Source organism: Pan paniscus, chromosome 1 (genome assembly GCF_029289425.2).
Source record: "Pan paniscus chromosome 1, NHGRI_mPanPan1-v2.0_pri, whole genome shotgun sequence".
In the NCBI taxonomy this organism is placed as follows: domain Eukaryota; kingdom Metazoa; phylum Chordata; class Mammalia; order Primates; family Hominidae; genus Pan; species Pan paniscus.
Window position 1 is genome coordinate 203,843,992 of NC_073249.2, and position 19,306 is coordinate 203,863,297.

General features: G+C 44.5%; 1 protein-coding gene across 11 annotated transcripts in view; it reads left to right on the forward strand.

The window, feature by feature from the left end:
• LUZP1 (leucine zipper protein 1) overlaps nt 1–18,087 on the forward strand; it is a 93,679-nt gene extending 75,592 nt beyond the window's left edge. For all 11 annotated transcript variants that reach the window (XM_055096690.2, XM_034957875.3, XM_034957876.3 and 8 more), the window contains 2 exons: nt 8,639–11,829; nt 13,969–18,087. In XM_055096690.2, the coding sequence (XP_054952665.2) occupies nt 8,758–11,829; nt 13,969–14,127 (3,231 nt within the window). In that variant the 5' untranslated portion in view covers nt 8,639–8,757 and the 3' untranslated portion in view covers nt 14,128–18,087. The remainder of the gene's footprint in view (nt 1–8,638; nt 11,830–13,968) is intronic.
• The last annotated feature ends 1,219 nt before the right edge of the window (nt 18,088–19,306 follow it).

Sequence of the window (19,306 nt, forward strand, 5' to 3'; positions counted from 1 at the left end):
GCTTGAGGCTAGAAGGTGGAAGCTGCAGTGAGCTGTGATTGCTCCACTGCATGACAGCCTGGTAGACCCTGTCTCAATAAAAAAATGAAATGAAATCAAATGAAATGAAATGAAAAATGAAATGAAATATAAAATAAAATATAAAATAGAATAAAAGCTCCTATTATCCTTTAGATCAGAGATAGGCAAATTCTGGCAGACAGGCCCACTGTCTTTTGCTTTTTATATTTTTAATAGTTTATTTAAGTAGAGACAGGGTCTTGCAGTATTGCTAAGACTGGCCTTGAACTCCTGGCCTCAAGCAATCCTCCCCCCTCATCTTCCCAAAGTGCTGGGATTACAGGCATGAGCTACCATGCCCTGCCCACTGCCTGTTTTTTTAAATCAAGTTTAATTGAAACATAGTTATGTTCATTTACTTCTGTACAGTATATATGTGGTTGCTTCATCACTACATTGTCAGAGTTCAGTAGCTGGAATAGAAACCTTAGATCCTATAAAGCCTAAAATATTTACTCTCAAACTAAGTTTGCATACTTATGTGTATACTATCAAACTTTTTAAAAAAAAGTTTGCCGACCCCTCTTTAAATGACTATTGGGAACAGGAAGTGAATCATGGCAGCTGTGTTGGGAGAAGGGGCAGGGCAGGCCTGATTATGTTCTATTTCAGACCTTCCTGATCTGCCAGGACAGGAAGAAGAGCCACCCTCCAAAATGCTGGATGGGGCCACTTGGAACTGGGTTCAGGAACTTTGATAGAAAGAGCCCCGAATGAGAGACAGTTGGCACTGTATGTTGCTAGCGTGAATTAGAACTGAACCAGGTACTAACGTAGGGGAAGTTGGCATGAAAAGTGAGACTGTCCTTCCCTTTGTAAAAACCTTCTTATGATTTCCCAAGGTTTAATATAAACAATTGCCTTCCCAGACCCCACCCTTAGGCACATTTAATCACTTCTTCTGAGCTTCCGGTTATGTATGATGATACAATATGCTAAGGAAAAAAAAAAAGCAGGATAGAAGACAGGATGCAAAAGGGTGGGTGCTATCTTATGTAAGATGGTCAGGGAAGGCTTCTTTATCATTGTTTTATAATTGGTTATATCTGTATGATTCCTTAAAGGCAAGGGTAAGATTTTGTACTTATCTTGGCAAAATGCTGGGTGCATCATAGGTGTTCTATAAATGTCTGCTAAATAAATGAATTTTGCCTGGATAAACATACTTAACACAGAGTAAGGGAGGCAGTAGGAAGAGAGGTGTCTACTTTGCTTTTGGATGATCCAGGAGGTAGCAAAGCATTTCTTATCCTGGCTACTTAGGGCCAAAAGGTCAGAGATAAGTGACCTCCTAACCCCATTTTCAGTCTAGTTCCTTGTTTACTCTGGGGAGAAGGGATGATCTTAGTGAATCACTATTTTTAGGAGGATTTTCCCTGATGAAACTTACTTTAGGTATGCATAGGACTTTTCAAAGTGCTTTTGCTAACTTTATTGCATAGTGTTGCTGTAAGGTAGTTGATATTCTTTTATTTTTTCAGAGGAACTAAAGCATAGAGAAAATCAGTGACTTGGCCAAACAGTATGGTATTCTTAAAAGAATATAAACTTTGGAACTGGACCTAGATTCACTCTGACTGTCCTTGCTAGCTGCGTACTTTGGGAAAATTTGAGAGTCCTTGCCCCATAAGGTTATTGTGAAAGCTGAATAGAATAATAGTAGTAGGTTACTGTTTGTTGTGACTTATGTGCAAGGTATTCTGCTAAGCATTTTACATGTCCAGGGATTACCATATTGTCTTTGTGTGGACATTGAGGGAAAACCTCCGTGGAGTAACGTAGGAACATGTAAAGTAAATGATCTGAGATTCCTGATACCTGCAGAAATCATGTATATAAGGTACTTAGTATTGCCTGTAGTATAGTACTGCCCTATTTGTGGTTGTACTTATTTGTTCCTTTATACTCTTTTGTCATTGTTAGTTTGTTTATAGAGTAGTGCTCAGAACTCCTCATTTTGTAAAAATGCTTAAGAGTTTATAAGGGGTGATTTTGCATAATGGGAAGAATCCTGAACATAGAGTCAGGAGACTGAAGTCCTTGACTTTTGCTAAACTGCTGGAAAAAGCACAGTATTTACTTCTGAGTCCGTTTCCTTGTTTCTAAAATAAGGGGTTTGAATGAAGTAAGTGATTTTATTTTAAATAAAAGCTATGTAGAATTCTTTAATAAAGTCATATAGGAGAAGCCCAATATTGTAAGAAACTAAAAATCAGTTGCTTTGGTTGAGTAAGTGAAAGGAGCCTGGAGTTCAGCCTGCTCAAAATATCTCCCCTGTTGTCTTTCCCCTAAATGACCCCAAGGGGATTTGCTGAGTCTAGTTTGAAAACCAGTTGACTAAATGATCTTTAGCTACCTTCTGGCTCTGAAATCTCATTCTGAGGAGTGGAGGAAGATCCAGAAATGTTTTCTACTACTTCTGCAACACTTGGTCCGATAACTAGAGCTGGACATCCTGTGAGTGTTGTGGTTTTTTGATGTCTATGTCCTGTTTGTGTGGCATAGACCTGCAAGAAAGGGCTTCCCAGCAGGTCAGGGGGAGAATATTGTGGTTGAGACATTGTGCAAGTGGCACAGGGCTAGGGATGAGATCATTCAGAGCATTACCACAGGGCCTGAGATTCTGTGCTGTCTGTTCACTCTTGCCATCTGTTTTCTCCTTTGTAGTCCATGATTAGGTCATGGACATTCTTATTATTTTCTGTTAATGGTCATTGCCAAAGGGCCGACAAGCTATTTGATAATTAGGAGGCTCACTCATCAGTCAAATTCATCGAATTTTCAGCATTCCCTGTGTGCCAGGCTCCCTGCTGGGTACTGAGAATATAGTGGTGACACAAGTTGGAGAGAAGAATTGAGTAAATAAAGCTGCAATAGAGTGTGATAGGTTCTGTGATGGGAACCATGTAGCAGACTGTGAAAGCAAAAAAGAGAGGCCCAGATCTGGCCTGGGGTTTGAAGAAGGCACTCCAGAATTTTCCAGAAGGATGCGTTGTCTAAAGTGGGATCTGAAGAAATGAGAAGGAATCAAACTAGTGAGGGACCAGAGGGAAGAGGGAGGGCGAGGATGTAGATGAAGAGGCTGGTGGGGCCACATCATGAAGGGCTTTGGGTGCCATCATGGGGAATTTGGACTTTATCCTAATAGTAGCCAGGACCTTTAGAGAGTTTTAAGCAGTGGTGTGTAATACCTGCTTTCTCTGTATGTTTCCAGTAAGTATTTGCTACATATTTACTGGGTTTAGCTTTTTCATTGCCTGTACTAGTTGATTCATATCACCTAGAGTCTTGATAAAACATATAAAATTGGCACTAAAAGCCAAATAAATAAAACGGTGGTATAATTCCCAGACTCTCCTAATTCAGAATTATGATAATTTATAGATGGGGCTATACTAAGGTTTAACGTTTCCTTCTTTTGAAAAAGAGATTGTGAAAACTATAGTATAAGCTAGTACAAATAAGATGTGCTGAGAGAATGCTACAGTTTGAGGATAAGCTGGGTTTTCTTTAACAGCTTTATTGAGATATGCTTTATGTATCATGAAGTTTATCTCTTTAAAATACACAATTTAATGGTTTAAGCATATTTATGAGGATATGCTGTTTTAAAGCACTTTATAGATGAATCATATATCATTTGTCTTCCAGTGACTACGATGGCAACACAGACCCTTTGTATCATACACTCATTTAAAATTGGTGTGTGGTCTAAACTTAATTAAGTCCTCCCAAACCAACCCTGTGTATAAATTGACAAGATTTTAATTGTACCACTGGGCAGAAGGCCAAATGCAAGAGTTTTTAAAAGGGAAAAGCTTTCTTTTTAAAAACATAAACTATAGGAGGTTTTTTCCCTCTCCGTTTTTGAGAATGAGGAAGCAGGTAGGCTGGGGAAAGGAGAAGGGGGACCAAAAGAGGCAAAGATGAGAGGACAGAGAAAGATGTACCCAGAGAAGCAGAATGATGGACAGGGAGCAGTATTCGGGGTGGGCAGAATCTGAATGGAAGCGGAAGGCTTGGTCTTTTCAACACCTTCAAGCGTTGGTGTTTTTGAGGAGCTGAGCTTGGGCTCCATCTGGTGGCTCTAGGCTTATAGTGCAGCCATTAGAAGAATCAGGCTTGGAGAGAATTGGCATTTGGCGTCTCCTCCAGGCCCAATTTCAGTTGTTTTTCTTTTGCCCTGAGCTTTCTCATAGGATCATTGTTGGAGTCATTTCTTCCCTCTCCAGTGGTGGCTGTTTTTCTCTATGTCTCAGACTGTTTCTTCACTCTTGTCCTTGAGTTTTAAATGTGATCTTATTGGACGACATCACCTAATACTCTATCGTTGCTGCCGTCTATTGACACCCTGAGTCACTGCCCCTAACTTCTCAACAACTTCAGATTCTGTCTTAATGTCACTCTTTCCAGCATTATTCCTGTTAATTTATGGCGCTTACATGCTGGTGACCCTTGCAACACCTTTACCTCTCAATTATTTCTCTCTTCTAATGATCTTGTTCTCTACTTCTCCCTACTCCCCCACAGGATTCCTATGATTATACCTTCGTTTTTGACATTATCAATAACTACAGTCCCTCCATGATTTCAATTCCTTGAAGTCCCTCTCTGATTTCTGTCTTCTATATTTCAGGCTTAGTTTCCTCTGGTACCTGGTACCCTTACTCCAACAAGCCTTCAAGTCCCCTTGGGACCTTCACTTCATTAGTTTCTATTATATTTTCACTATTCTTCACCTCCTTCTGTACTGAGTGAATTTAAAGTCCCTCACACACATCCTCTGCTCTCCTGTCCTTCTTTTGCTTTGTTCTGCAGTGCTTCGATCTGGTTCAGTCCAACTCTGGTTTCTCTATTCTTTTGTCTGTTCAGCCAGCTGAACAAGACTGGAGAAAAAGATAGAACTTTGTGGATTGGTTTCACTTTAAATCGTTACCAGGAATTTCAAGTGGGCCCTTACACATCTAATATACATCTCATACACATGTCCCAAATGAGACTCCTCATCTTCCTTCTCAGACTGCTCCATCTGCGGTCATCTCCATTTGAATTGATGGTAATGCTGTCCCTCTACAAATTCAGCCCAGCCACCTTAGAGTCTACCTTAATTCCTATCTATCTATCTGTCTATCTGCTTATTTATTTAGAGATAGGGTCTTGCTCTGTCACCCTGGCTGGAGTACAGTGGCACAGTCATAGCTCACTGGAACCTTAAACTCCTGGGCTAAAGCAGTCTTCTTGCCTCAGCCTACCAAGTAGCTGGGACTACAGGTGTATGCCACTGTACCTTCTAATTTTATTTTATTTTACCTTTTTTTATAGAGATGGGATCTTACTGTGTTGTGCCCAGGCTGGTGTTGAACTCCACCTCAGCTTCTCAAAGTGTTGGGATTATAGATATGAGTCATTGCACTCGGCTTCTTAATTCCTTTCTTTGCCTCATGCTTCACATGTAGTCTAAGAGCAGATCTTTTGGTCGTACCTTCATACGGCCAGAATTCTGACCATTTCTCAACTGTCTTGGTCACGTGCTCTTGGAACGCATGTACTGCCACCATCCTGGTCTAGGCCATAACTATGTTTTGCCTGGATTACTGCAATAGCCTCCTATTTGGTCTTCCTGCTCCCACTCTTATCCCCTGTAGTCCATTCTACTTGCCACCTACTTAAAAGTTTCTACTGAGAAGTGGTTCAGTTGTTATTATAGATTGTTTTTGTGTTTGGGATGTTTTTGCTTCCTCCAAAATTCGTGTTGAAACTTAACCCCCAGTGCAACAGCATTAAGAGGTAGGACCTTTAAGGAGATAGTATTAGGGATCAGCACCTTTAAAAAAGGGCCTGAGGGAGCAAGTTCAACCCTTTTTGTTCCATTCCTTCTTCCCTGTGAGGAAACAGCATTCTAGGTGTCATCTTGGAAGCAGAGACTGGGCCTTCAGCAGACACTAAACCTGCTGGTGCCTTGATCTTATATTCCCAGGCTCCAGAACTGTGAGGAAATAATTTCTGTTCTTTTTGGAGATGGTGTCTTGCTCTGTCGACCAGGCTGGAGTGCAGTGGCGCGATCTCAGCTCACTGCAGCCTCCGTCCCGTGGGTTCAGGCAATTATCCTGCCCCAGCCTCCCAAGTAGCTGGGATTATAGGTGCGCACCACCACACCTGGCTAATTTTTGTATTTTTAGTAGAGATGGGGTCTCATCATGTTGTTCAGGCTGGTCTTGAACTCCTGACCTCAAGTGATCCTCCTGCCTCAGCCTCCTAAAATGTTGGGATTACAGGCGTGAGCCACCGCACCTGGCCAGTTTCTGTTCTTTTAAATTACTACCTCAGGTATTTTATTACAGCAGCACAAATGGACTGAGACAATGGTCTTTTTTTCTTTTTTCTTTTTAAAGATTTTCTGTTTGTGATACATTCTTCCGTATCCTTACGATGTGTCTAGGTGCAGATTTAGTTTTCTCCTGTTGGGACATTGCTTCCTGAATGTGAGGTCCATATCTTTAATCAACTCTTGCAAATTCTTACCTGCTAGCTCTTCAAATATTGCCTGTTCCCCATTCTGTATTCTGTCCTTTTGGGCTGCCTGTTAAAACTTCCTTGTTTTGGACCTTTTTAATTATTTCCCCGTCTGTTAACCTCTCTTTTACCTTTTCCATCTTTTTAACTCTGTGCTGCTCTTTGTAATTACGTATCTCTCTTGACCACTATTAATATCTTCCTTTGCCTCTAATATGCCATTTCTCATCTCTGTTTCTAGCTGTTGTATTTGGTTAACTTTCAGATCTTCTGATCTTTGTTGATAGCACCTTGTTCCTTTCTCCTGTTTTTTTTTCATTCCTTCTTTTATGACTTTAAACATTGGAATGTACTTATTGTATGGTCTCTAGCCAATAATCTTAGTAACTTTGGTTCTTTTTTACTTGACTTGCTCTGCCCAGTCAAGTAAAAGATGGATCTTTATGTGTTTTGTAATTTTTAGTTATAAGCTCAGGTTCAGCTGGACTTTAATCTGTGGGAATCCTGTGTGACCTCTGTAGAGAGTGGCTCCCTCCAGAGTACTTTTGTTTGCTCAGCTAGGTTTCCCAGGGATATTACTAGGCTGATGGCCATTTTATGTTAGTTTCTCAGGACAGATAGGTTCTAGACCACTCAGGTGGTATAAATTTGAACTCTGAATTCAAGTGAGAGCAGGTCTAAGATTATAAATTCTCTAGGGATAATCCTCCTTTAACCCCTAATGGAGCCCAGGTGCTCTTATCTCCCTATATCAGGGAGGTGACTTTTTTCACTAGTTATCCTGGAGCTGTAGTTCTTCAATAGTCCTTGCTTTAGACTGGGGACTGGAGTCTCATTTTCAACTTACCACCTCTATTGGGCCCAAACTCTTGCCTCTTATACCTGCATGATTGTTAGAACCCAAACTCCTTGGTTCTGGAGATCGGCAAGACCCTAAGAAGGACAGCTCAGTGGTAGTTTAAACTTACTATTATTTTTCATTTAGTCTTCTTTTCCTCTGGTTTTAGCTGGAATGTCACTTACTTTCTATGTGATCAACTATACATTTTAAGTGATTGTTACATTTTATTCAGTATTTTTAGCTGTTTTATAGTATTAGAGGTTTTCCAGGTTATCTGGTTTGCCGTAGTGGTGGAAATGGAAGTCTGTTGTTTGCCTTTTAATTTCGTAGGACTTATTGTTCATGAAAGCTGTTTAAAATACATTTATCAATCCATTCTCCTGTTTTAAAAATGAGAAAATTACATAAAAAAACTAAACCTTCCCCTTTCTCTATTTCCTTGGGGTATTATTATATGTTTGGTATATATCCCCAGTGAAATGGCTTTCAAAGAAACAAACCAGTCTTCATACCAACCTTAACATCTGGGGCATTTCTTTTACAGTGCAAAAGGATACGTTTTGTAGAAGCTGCCTGTTGGCTGGGTCGGGCCAACTCACACCTGAATTCCACTTACAAATATACTTTTGGGAGAAGAGATGTTGAAAATGGGTGTAGAGAGATTGTTTTAGTATATTGTGAAGCTCACCATTTATAGCAAGGCAGAGGGTTAATTTGTATCACTTTTAAGTCACAATAGCTCATAAGAGATAATCTTTAAAAAAAAAATCTTAGGATTGTTTATTGCTTTGTTACCAAGATCTTCCACATATTATCTCAGAACAACACTGGGGAGAAATACGGTAGACATCATTATGCCCATTTTACCACTAAGTAAAACTGAGACTTAGTTTCCATTGTTAATGACTCTCCTGAGATTATGCAGGTTGCAGATGGTAATGATGTTATTATACCCTGCCATGAAAATTGAGGCTTCTTATATGTCTTTTTGCCATGCTGCCACTGGTGACATTCTTTATTAGGGCAAAATGAGGTATCAACTCAATGTCGGCCATAAAGAACCAGTGTTTTCTTGCAGGTTTATTCAAGTCATTCATTCAACAGGTTTGAGCCCCTGCTATGATCCAGGCACCAGGAACAGATAGGAGCTCTTTTCTATAACTGGGAGCTAACGTGCAGGTTTTACATTTGCTGACTGACATGCTTTCTACTTTCCTTCTGTAGATTGATGATGGTCTCCAGCTGTCAAAGAAGATTGTGGTTGCCAAGAGAAAGGTAACCATTTCTCATCCCCTTGAGTGGAATTGGATGCCTCTAGGAGCCCACATTGGCTGGCAGTAGACATGGCCGAATTTACAAGCTACAAGGAGACGGCCTCCAGCCGCCACTTGCGGTTTAAGCTACAGAGTCTAAGCCGCCGCCTTGATGAGTTGGAGGAAGCCACGAAAAACCTCCAGAAAGCAGAGGATGAACTCCTGGAACTCCAGGACAAGGTGATTCAGGCGGAAGGTAGCAACTCCAGCATGTTGGCGGAGATTGAAGTGCTGCGCCAGCGGGTGCTGAGAATTGAAGGCAAAGACGAGGAAATTAAGAGAGCAGAGGATCTGTGTCGCCTGATGAAGGAGAAACTTGAAGAGGAAGAAAACCTCACCCGGGAGCTGAAATCTGAGATTGAGCGGCTTCAGAAACGAATGGCTGAATTAGAGAAGCTAGAAGAGGCCTTCAGCAGGAGTAAGAATGACTGTACCCAGCTGTGTCTGAGCCTGAATGAGGAGAGAAATCTGACCAAGAAAATCTCCTCTGAGCTGGAAATGCTCAGAGTCAAAGTGAAAGAACTAGAATCTTCTGAGGACCGCCTGGATAAAACTGAGCAGAGTTTAGCGTCAGAGTTAGAAAAGCTGAAATCATTAACTCTGAGCTTTGTAAGTGAGAGAAAATACTTGAATGAAAAGGAGAAAGAAAATGAGAAATTGATAAAAGAACTCACTCAAAAACTAGAGCAGAACAAAAAAATGAACCGAGATTATACAAGGAATGCTTCTAATCTGGAAAGAAATGACCTACGGATTGAGGATGGCATCTCTTCCACACTGCCGTCCAAAGAATCAAGAAGGAAGGGTGGTCTGGAGTACCTAAAGCAGGTGGAGAATGAAACAAGAAACAAATCAGAAAATGAAAAGAACCGCAATCAGGAAGACAACAAAGTCAAAGACCTTAACCAAGAGATTGAGAAACTTAAGACGCAAATCAAACACTTTGAATCGTTGGAAGAAGAGCTTAAGAAAATGAAGGCCAAAAATAACGACCTTCAGGATAATTACCTAAGTGAACAAAATAAAAACAAATTATTAGCCAGCCAACTGGAGGAGATAAAGCTACAAATCAAGAAACAGAAAGAGTTAGAAAATGGAGAGGTAGAAGGGGAAGATGCTTTCCTGTCCAGCAAAGGCAGACATGAGAGGACTAAGTTTAGAGGCCACGGAAGTGAGGCTTCTGTGTCCAAGCACACAGCGCGGGAACTGTCTCCTCAGCATAAGCGGGAACGACTCCGGAACAGGGAGTTTGCTCTCAACAATGAAAACTATTCTCTGAGCAACAGGCAGGTTTCTTCTCCCAGTTTCACCAACAGGAGGGCAGCAAAAGCTTCTCACATGGGGGTGAGTACAGACAGTGGGACTCAGGAGACAAAGAAAACTGAAGACCGGTTTGTACCCGGATCCTCCCAGAGCGAAGGGAAGAAGTCTAGGGAGCAGCCCTCAGTGCTGAGTCGCTACCCCCCGGCTGCTCAGGAGCACAGTAAAGCGTGGAAGGGGACTTCCAAGCCAGGCACCGAGAGCGGACTGAAGGGAAAAGTGGAGAAGACAACACGAACGTTTAGTGACACCACCCATGGATCTGTTCCCAGTGACCCATTGGGTAGAGCTGACAAGGCTTCTGACACCTCCTCTGAGACTGTCTTTGGCAAGAGGGGACACGTGCCTGGCAACGGAAGTCAAGTAACTCAGGCTGCAAACTCTGGCTGTTCTAAGGCCATTGGAGCCCCGGCCTCATCTCGAAGATCCTCCTCAGAAGGGCTCTCTAAAGGCAAAAAGGCTGCCAATGGCCTTGAGGCTGATAACAGTTCCCCGAATTCCAAGGCTCCTGTTCTATCGAAGTATCCTTATAGCTGTAGAAGCCAAGAGAACATCCTTCAGGGATTTTCAACCTCACATAAAGAAGGGGTTAATCAACCTGCAGCAGTTGTGATGGAAGACAGCAGTCCGCATGAAGCCTTGAGGTGTCGAGTCATCAAATCCAGTGGCAGAGAGAAGCCCGACTCAGATGATGACTTGGACATAGCATCTCTTGTTACTGCCAAGTTGGTAAATACAACCATCACTCCAGAGCCAGAGCCCAAACCACAGCCTAACTCTAGAGAAAAGGCTAAAACCCGAGGGGCACCTAGAACCTCCCTATTTGAGAATGATAAAGATGCTGGAATGGAGAATGAATCTGTGAAATCTGTCAGAGCCTCCACCAATGCCATGGAGCTCCCAGATACCAATGGTGCTGGGGTAAAAAGCCAAAGGCCCTTTAGCCCCAGAGAGGCGTTGCGGTCTAGAGCCGTCATCAAACCTGTTATTGTTGATAAGGATGTGAAAAAAATCATGGGAGGATCTGGAACAGAGACTACGTTGGAGAAACAGAAACCCGTCTCCAAACCAGGGCCAAACAAAGTGACAAGTAGCATTACTATCTATCCATCTGACAGCAGCAGCCCCAGAGCTGCTCCGGGTGAGGCCCTGAGGGGGAGGCACACATCCACTAGCAATATCCAGGTGGGGCTGGCAGAGCTCACATCAGTTAGCAACCATGTCAACTCCCCTTTTGAGCTCTCCATTCACAAACATGACATCACCCTGCAGCTTGCAGAAGCAGAGAGAATGGCAGATGGGCCCCTGAAGAACAGGCCAGAAACAGTGGTCTCTCGGAGCAGCATTATAATCAAGCCATCGGATCCTGTGGAGAGGAATAGCCATGCACCTCCAGCGGAGACAATCAGGTGGAAAAGCCATAGTGCCCCTTCAGAAGTGGGCTTCTCAGATGCCAGACATGTTACTGTGCGGAATGCCTGGAAGAGCAGGCGAGACTTGAAATCTTTAGAAGACCCCCCAACTCGAATAGGTAAAAACATGGAATCTACCAATAGCAATGCCTACACCCAGAGGTCTTCCACAGACTTCTCAGAACTCGAACAGCCCAGGTCCTACCTTTTTGAGCAGGGCACTCGAAGGGTAGGACCAAGTTCAGGGGATGCCCCTGAGCCCTCCTCCAGAAGGACCCAAAGTAGCCTCACTGTGTCAGAGGTGCTTACCCGTCGGAATCGGGTAGGAGACACCATCACTGTTGCAGCCTGGAACCACTCAGCAAGCATGGTGAGTTCCAGCCTCTCTCCTCTCTTTTCTCTCTCCCTTTTCCTTCTTTGCCTTTTCCTTTTTCCCCTCTGCTCTGGCCTGTGTGACCCAGGATCTTGAGAACTGAGTAGAACTGGGTTCCTTAGAGAACTGTTGAAACATCGGGGGGGTTTGACCTGTCTCCTAAAGAAGGTTTTTGGCAGCATCACTTTCCAAAATCCCTTTTCCAATTTGCTGTCTTCATTTTGCTCTCGTATATGAAGGTGATATAAAAAGGAAATCTGTCTTCTCTTCTCTTGGTTTGCCAGAGCAGCTAAAGGAGCTCCCCGTAGGCCCTCAGAATAGCATGAAAAGCACAAGCAGCAGCTGCAGCTGATGGGGAGCTCTGGGCAACAGGAGGAGGCCCGGTGCCCTTTCTGTAGGGCACAGTGAGGGGGAGCCAGGTCAGCAAGTTCTCGGCCGCCTCAGTTAGCAGATCTTCACAGGCTGCTGGCCTCTCAGGGATGAGGAGAGCCGGGGCTTACACTGGGCCTATTTTAGATAAGCGTATACCCAATTCCAAGTGACACTTTCTTTTGCCTCCCAGACAGCTGTCTGTCTCATATTATCAGTCTGAGGGCAGGGCTGGTTCAGTATAGCTCATTACAGCTTTGATAAATCCAGAACCACCTGCCTTATGTGAGTGTGAGGCTCAGAGTGTCAGAACAGCATCTGGAGAAGCCCCTGGGAGTGTCTTTTTGATGAGAAACCTGTGATGATGAAAAACTTCTTGGACTTGGACACAGTGCTCCCTTCTTTAAAAAAGCAGATGACTCTGTTAACTTGAAAAGCCCTGTGACTCTTTACAGGGTACTTAACACTGGACAAAAGTACTTCACTACCCACTATCTCATTCAGTCCCTTGAATATCTGCCTGGGGGCAGATATTATCCCCATTTTTCAGATGTAGAAGCTAAGGGTCAGAAACACAAAATATCTTACCTAAGGTCACCCAGCAGAATTACTGGAAGAGCGAAGACTTGAATCCAAGATTCCTGTCTCTAAATCCAATGCTCTTTCTACTCTGCTAACCTTTCTTACTCATGCCTATGTTATTCTTTGATCTGCATTTGCTTGGGAGAACCAAGGAGAATATTAAAAAGGTAGAATTCTGGCCAGGCGTGGTGGCTCACACCTGTAATCCCAGCACTTTGGGAGGCCGAGGCAGGCAGATCACAAGGTCAGGAGTTCAAGACCAGCCTGGACAATATAGTGAAACCCCGTCTCTACTAAAAGTACAAAATTAGCTGGGTGTGGTGGCACATGCTTGTAATCGCAGCTACTCAGGAGGCTGAGGCAGGAGAATCACTTGAACCCAGGAGGCGGAGGTTGCAGTGAGCCAAGATCGCACCATTGTACTCCAGCCTGGGCAACAAGAGTGAAATGACGTCTCAAAAAAAGAAAAAAAAAAAAAAAGCCAGGTGTGGTGGTGCGTGCTTGTAATCCCAGCTACTTGGGAGGCTGAGGCAGGAGAATCGCTTGAACCCGGGAGACGGAGGTTGCAGTGAGCTGAGACTGCGCCACTGCACTCCAGCCTGGGAGACAGTGCGAGACTTCGTCTCAAAAAAAAAAGGTAGAATTCTAGGCGTAGGGAGAAAGACAGCTATTTGGGCCCCTGAAGCTTTGGACATTTAAGAGGAGACATAAAGGATGAGAGACGGGAATGTGAGCTTTTTGGTAGTTTGTATGTGGGAAGGAGGAAGAGAGCTGTCCAGACCTCTCTTCAGCTCCCCATCAAGGATGTGTGGACCTCATCCCCAGAATCATGCAGCCTGCATGCATGTGCAGAACTCGGAGACTGCTGGCCCCTCCTCAGGGGTATAGTCCCATGCCCCCATTCCAGGCTCTATCCTCTGTACGGCTCCTGTTGAGTTGTGAGCCTCCTCCTAGCCTACCCTGATTGTTCCCAGCAGCTTGGAGTTCCCAGTCTACCGATTTCCAAGGAATTTACATATTGGCCCATACTCAGGCAAAAGCATATCTTTGCAGTTAACTTATGGCCTGTCTGGGCTATATCTGCCTCTGCTGGGTTGGAAAGGACCCACTATGGTAGCAGGTGAGGGTGTCTTGGTCCTCACTTTACTGACCTCCACAGCTCACTTTTGTTATTTATTGGCACAGGAGGAAGAAGGGGAAGACTGTACACTCAGTGTCTACAGGCAACTGCACAACTCCCTGGATCCGTCTGAACTGCCTGGGAAGCAGGGGCTGCCAGAGTCTGGGCGAGTACGGGCCGAGGAACGATTACGGCCAACCAGGCCCTGTGCTGAGGAGAACTGAGTCCGCTGGGTGTCTGTTGTCTGCCCTCTGCTCCTGCTTCTCAGCTCTTCCACTGTCCTGCCCCACGAAGGATCCAAGGCCAGTTAACCAGGCAAGACACAAGCCTTGGCTGGAAAACTGTGGTAGAGCCGGGCTGTGGCTCAGGTAATTTTTGCCATTTGGCCAGAGGGAATCAGAGACTACAAGCTGGACAGTCACCCAGGCCCAACCTTCCCCAATGCACGAGTCCTCTCTCTCTCCTTGTCCCTGTCCACCAAGTAGTTGGACCATTCTGGCCCCCAAACAGGGGAAGATAAAGTCCCCACCACACAGCAGGAGTCAAAAATTCTTCTCGGCTCCTTGGTGGGTTGTTTCTGGATCCTAGGGCAGCCTCTGTCTGTGTGGTTAATGTTCTGGTTTCTCAGTCTCCTCACGATATCCACTTCACTCCTCATTTACCCAATGGGCTCAAGTACCCCGTAAGATTTACCAGCCATCAGCTCTATCTAGGGGGCTTTCATTTCTTTCCCCTTGGAGTTCTTTTCTTCAGACTTAAAGCAGAAAGGGTTCTGTGCTGCCTCTAAAGGATTATGAGACTACCCTTTAGGTTGAAGTTTGACCTGGCTCCTGGCTTACCAGTCTCCTGGAAGCAGAGCATGCAGATACCCATGCGGATACCCATTGGAATGACATCATCCCTCCCCAACCCCAGCTCTCTCTGCTCACCTTCCAAAGGCACCTGGAGGTGCAAGCCTCATGCATCTCCTTTCCTGAGCACCAGTAATGCTGCTGGCATCGCCTGCTTTCTCTCCGGTGGCTGGAGACTTCAAGCTGACTTCATTCTTTCCACCTTGGGAAAATCCCTAGGCTAAGCTGGGCCTGACCCAGCATCCTCTGCCTTCTAGGAAGTGCCCAGCAAGAGGGAAAGCAGACCCGAAGTGACTCCCCTTTAGTCACTCCACAAGCAATAGCTCCATGAGAGGCATGGACTGTGAGACTACTCCCTCCTGTTCCTCCTTCTCCATCCCCCATGGAGGAGGCATCGCACTTTACCAAGCTGATGCATTCCTACAGAAGTGGGCCCCGGATTTCTGCAAGTCGACTATCATGATGACTTCGCTGGAGGAAAGGTGATACGTACATACGCATTGAGGGCCTTAGCTTTATATAGTTCAAAATGCAGCAAACTTTTCAGAAAGCCACGTAAATAAATTGGTTAGGTTCCTTATACCAGTCACATGGGGAAGTTGAAAAGAATTGTATATTCTTGGCAGTGCTTTTTCTTTAGCATTCTGTCAATTCAAAGAAGGGATCCTCTTTCAAAGGCTACCTTTATGAAGTAGACACTATTGCCCTCAGAATGAGAGAACATTAAACTACCAGTCTGGTAAGCTGGATTTTTTTCCCCATGGCTTTACTTCCTTGCTGTGTGACCTTGGGTGAGTCATTGTCTTCTTGGAGCCTCAGTTTCCCTGTCTGTAAAATGAGTTCTTTGAAATGGATGATCTCTAAGGGCACCAAATCTGGTATTCTAAGGTTCTCCTGTTTTCACCATCTATAATAGTATGGGATGATTTTTGCTTGTGGAAGGTATCATCCGTGTGGGTTCTTCCCTCCTGCCCTCAATTGTTTTTCTGGGCCTTGTTTTTTAGTTTCTCTATGTTTTAATCTCATGGGGATGAGCTCAGAGAAGCTCCGTGGGCCTGTTTCCCAATCTGCAAAGTGTGAAGGGATTAGGTCGGATGGTCTCTGAGGCTCTTTGTGGCATCAGCCTTGCCCAGTGCCACACAGTATCTCCTGGCATTCTAGGAGTCTAGGTATTATGGAAAGTACCCAAGTCTGTGTATCTCCTGTTCCTGTGCATCTCCTATGAATTTCCTGGCAAGAGGAAGACTCAAGACTTCCTCCAGAGGAATTTGTCTTCTCTGCCTTCACTCAGCATGGGAACCAGTGTTCATCCTGCCCTGGTCTGCATCAGATTTGGCAGTGAGGAGGCTTGGGGAGCACCTACCTTACTTTCAGGGACAGGAATCTATTGCTCATACTTCTGCTTCCTAGAGTTTTGCCAATCTAAAGGCATTGTCATGTGGCCTGCCTTTCCTGTCCACATCCCCACCTCTGATGCTCAAGATGCTATTTCCAAGATCTCTTACTGCTGCTTCTCCTGGCTCACTGGCCAGAAACTAGCTCACTCAAGGCTGCCATCCTTCACTTGCAGCCTCCCTGCAATTCTCCTTCACTGGTTGGCAACCTTGAGAGTTCAAAGAAAATCAACCTCTGTGGTGGTCAACTAAAGGTATTAGGAAACTAAGTCTGTGGCTCTTCTCTGCTGATGGAAACAGAAGGGCGTCAAGCCATGCCTAAAAAGATCTCGCCAATAATTCTTGTCTTTGGGTGTTGGAGCCCTGGATTCTGGTGCTATAGCTCCTGGTGCCAAAGTCTGGATCTTTCCACATTTCAGCAGCACCAACATCTGCTGCTACTCAAAATGTCCTGTGGAAGAGGGACAGCTGTGATGCCCTTTTGCTGGGGCTGCCATCTTGAAATCTGAGTGCAATAGGATTTGATTGTAACAGTTATTTCAGGATATTTTGTTTCTTTAATCTGCACACTTTCTAGATAGATTTTATTTTTAAATGTCCTCAGCATTGCAGAAAATAACATTGTAATAGCAAGTAAAGGCTGGAGGCTGTTTCTCTGGGCTTCAAATGGCTGGCAAGGCTGGCTCTCAAATCCCAAAGTTGGGAGGCATGTTTCTGAAAAGCAACTGAGGTGTGACTGTTTGGACCCAGGCCTCATCATCAGGGGTCCTGGAGGAAGCCTCCAAGTAGAGGGGAGACCTGGTAGTTGAATAGTTGTTTAATCAAGCCAAATAGTCCCACTGCCCCCGGTCAACAAACCCACTTTTATGACAAGTTTCTTCCGCAGCTTGGCTCTTAAATTTTACTGGCAGGTGTGTGGTTGTTGGAGGGTTCCTAGTGAGTTGGGGGACCTGGCAATAGAGCTGCTTGGTTGGAGGAAGTGAAGCTGGCTTAGTACCAGCAGCTGATCTCTTCCACGTGCTGCTGCTTTTTTTTTTTTGCCACTCTGATACTAAACCAGAGAAAGCTGCAGGTGGATAAAGAAGCTGTGGCTGTTTTTTGCTTTTGGGTGGCAATGAGAAAGAGTCATAGTGTGGGTTAAAGGGATCTGCAGTGGGGCCAAGGATGCCACCCCACCCTCAGCTGCAGGCAAGCTTGCACATAAATAACCCCCGTCAGTGGAGTGTTCGGGATGCAGGGGGCACTATAGTGTTCTTGGACTTGTCGTCCTGGGGCAGTTTTAGTTCTTTATATTTAGTGGGTCAGTGCCAAGTGCTACCACTTCCCAATAAAGGAATGGGGACCCAGAGGCTGGGTCCCTGGCTACCTTGTTATGAGGTTTCGTTATTTCTCTGACAAGATTGCTTTGGGAAGAGCTGCTTTTAGGGATTATTTTTTGAATACCCCGAGTGGGGAACAGGGTTCTCCTCAAAGCCTCACAACCAAGATCATAGGAAAGGGGCCCTATTTTCCTGCTGCTTCCCAGCTCAGAACATATAATGAATGGAATGTATTTTTAAGAGAATAAAGTCTATTTTTTTGTATTTTAAAGATTGAGAGGGCTAAGAAAGTAGCCCTCAAATAAACTGTTATTGCATTATAGGCCCCTTTGTTGGGGGCAGCCTGTTGGTCCACACCTACTTGCTCAGGCAGGTGCTCTGGTCTCACCCCTGCCCCTTGGAGTCTAGGTGCAGCAGCTTCTACATTCCTGCTCCAAGCATGGGACCAAGGAGGCCGGAACCTGTCGCTGGAAACCAGGGCAAAGCAGTGGCTCAGGGCTCCTTGGGTGCATGTGTATCGTTGGAGCTGCCTGTCTGCATGTATCCTCTGGCGTGAATGCTCTCTGTTGGCTCTGCAGTACAATATGTAACCAATAAAGCTCCCTCGTTTCCGTATACTCTGTGCGAGTCTGTGATACCAGTTTTGTCAATGTCATCCCTGTGTATCTATCTGTCTTCTATGCGTTGGCGCAGCTCTAGTATATTTCATTGTGTAATACTTAAAATTGGGTATTTTACCTAACCAATTACTGATACTGCAAGGACTGGAAACATTAACTGCCCTGATCCTGGTGTGCAGATTCTTTCCATTACTGCCACGAATTCTAAGACTAGGGGGGGAAAAGCCTTCTCCGTTTTCATATTCCAGTCAGATCACCAATATATATAATGTCCCTTAACTCACAGTAAGAATAAAACCACATTTAAGGGACATTACTTGGATTTGTAGTAACAGTGTTTATCTATCTAGCTATTATCTATCATCTATCTAGCTATCTAGCTATTATCTATCATCTATCTATCTATCTATCATCTATCTGTCAGGAGCCCCTGGGAAGGAACCAGCATGTAACATGTTTTTATCTATCTTATATGGCAATAACATGTTTTTATCTATCTTATATGGCAAAAGGGACTTTGCAGGTAAGGATGCTGGGATGAGGCAGAGCATCCTAGATGATCCAGGTGGGCCTTAAATGTAATCACAGGTAGTATCCTTTTAAGAGAGAGAGAGAGAGAGAGACAAAAGATTTGACTACAGGAGAAGGCAATGTGATGATGGAAGCAGAAACTGGAGTTACATGCTCTGAGGATGGAGGAAGGAGCCACGAGCCTTCCCACCCCTAGAAGCTGAAAAGAGCAAGGAAATGAACTGATCCTCCCTCCTCTGAGAGCCTCTGTAATGAATGCAGCCCTGTAGACCCATTTTAGACTTTAAGCATCCAGAACTTTCGAATAGATTTGTTTTTTTTTTAAGAGCCACTAAGTTTGTGGCAATCTGTTAAACCAGCTGTTACCTAAGCCCTTGATCCTATGTAGTGCGCTTCCCAAAATGTACACCACCACCTTTAGTAGAATTGGGAAGTTTTAGCACATACCCATGGAGGGAATCAGGAATAAAGGCAGACTGGTCTCCCAAAGGCTCAGACTTTGTTTCAGCTCTTTTGTGTTCTATCATCTTGAAAGTGCATCCAAAGTTTCCTAATAACCATGTTCTTGGCACACCACCACACGCCACCCCCACCCAAGTGAGGAAGCCTAGTCCGACCTTCCAGGAAGTCCACTGCTTCTACAGGACCGGCCCCCCTACCTTATCTATCTTCTGACCTGATCAAACCA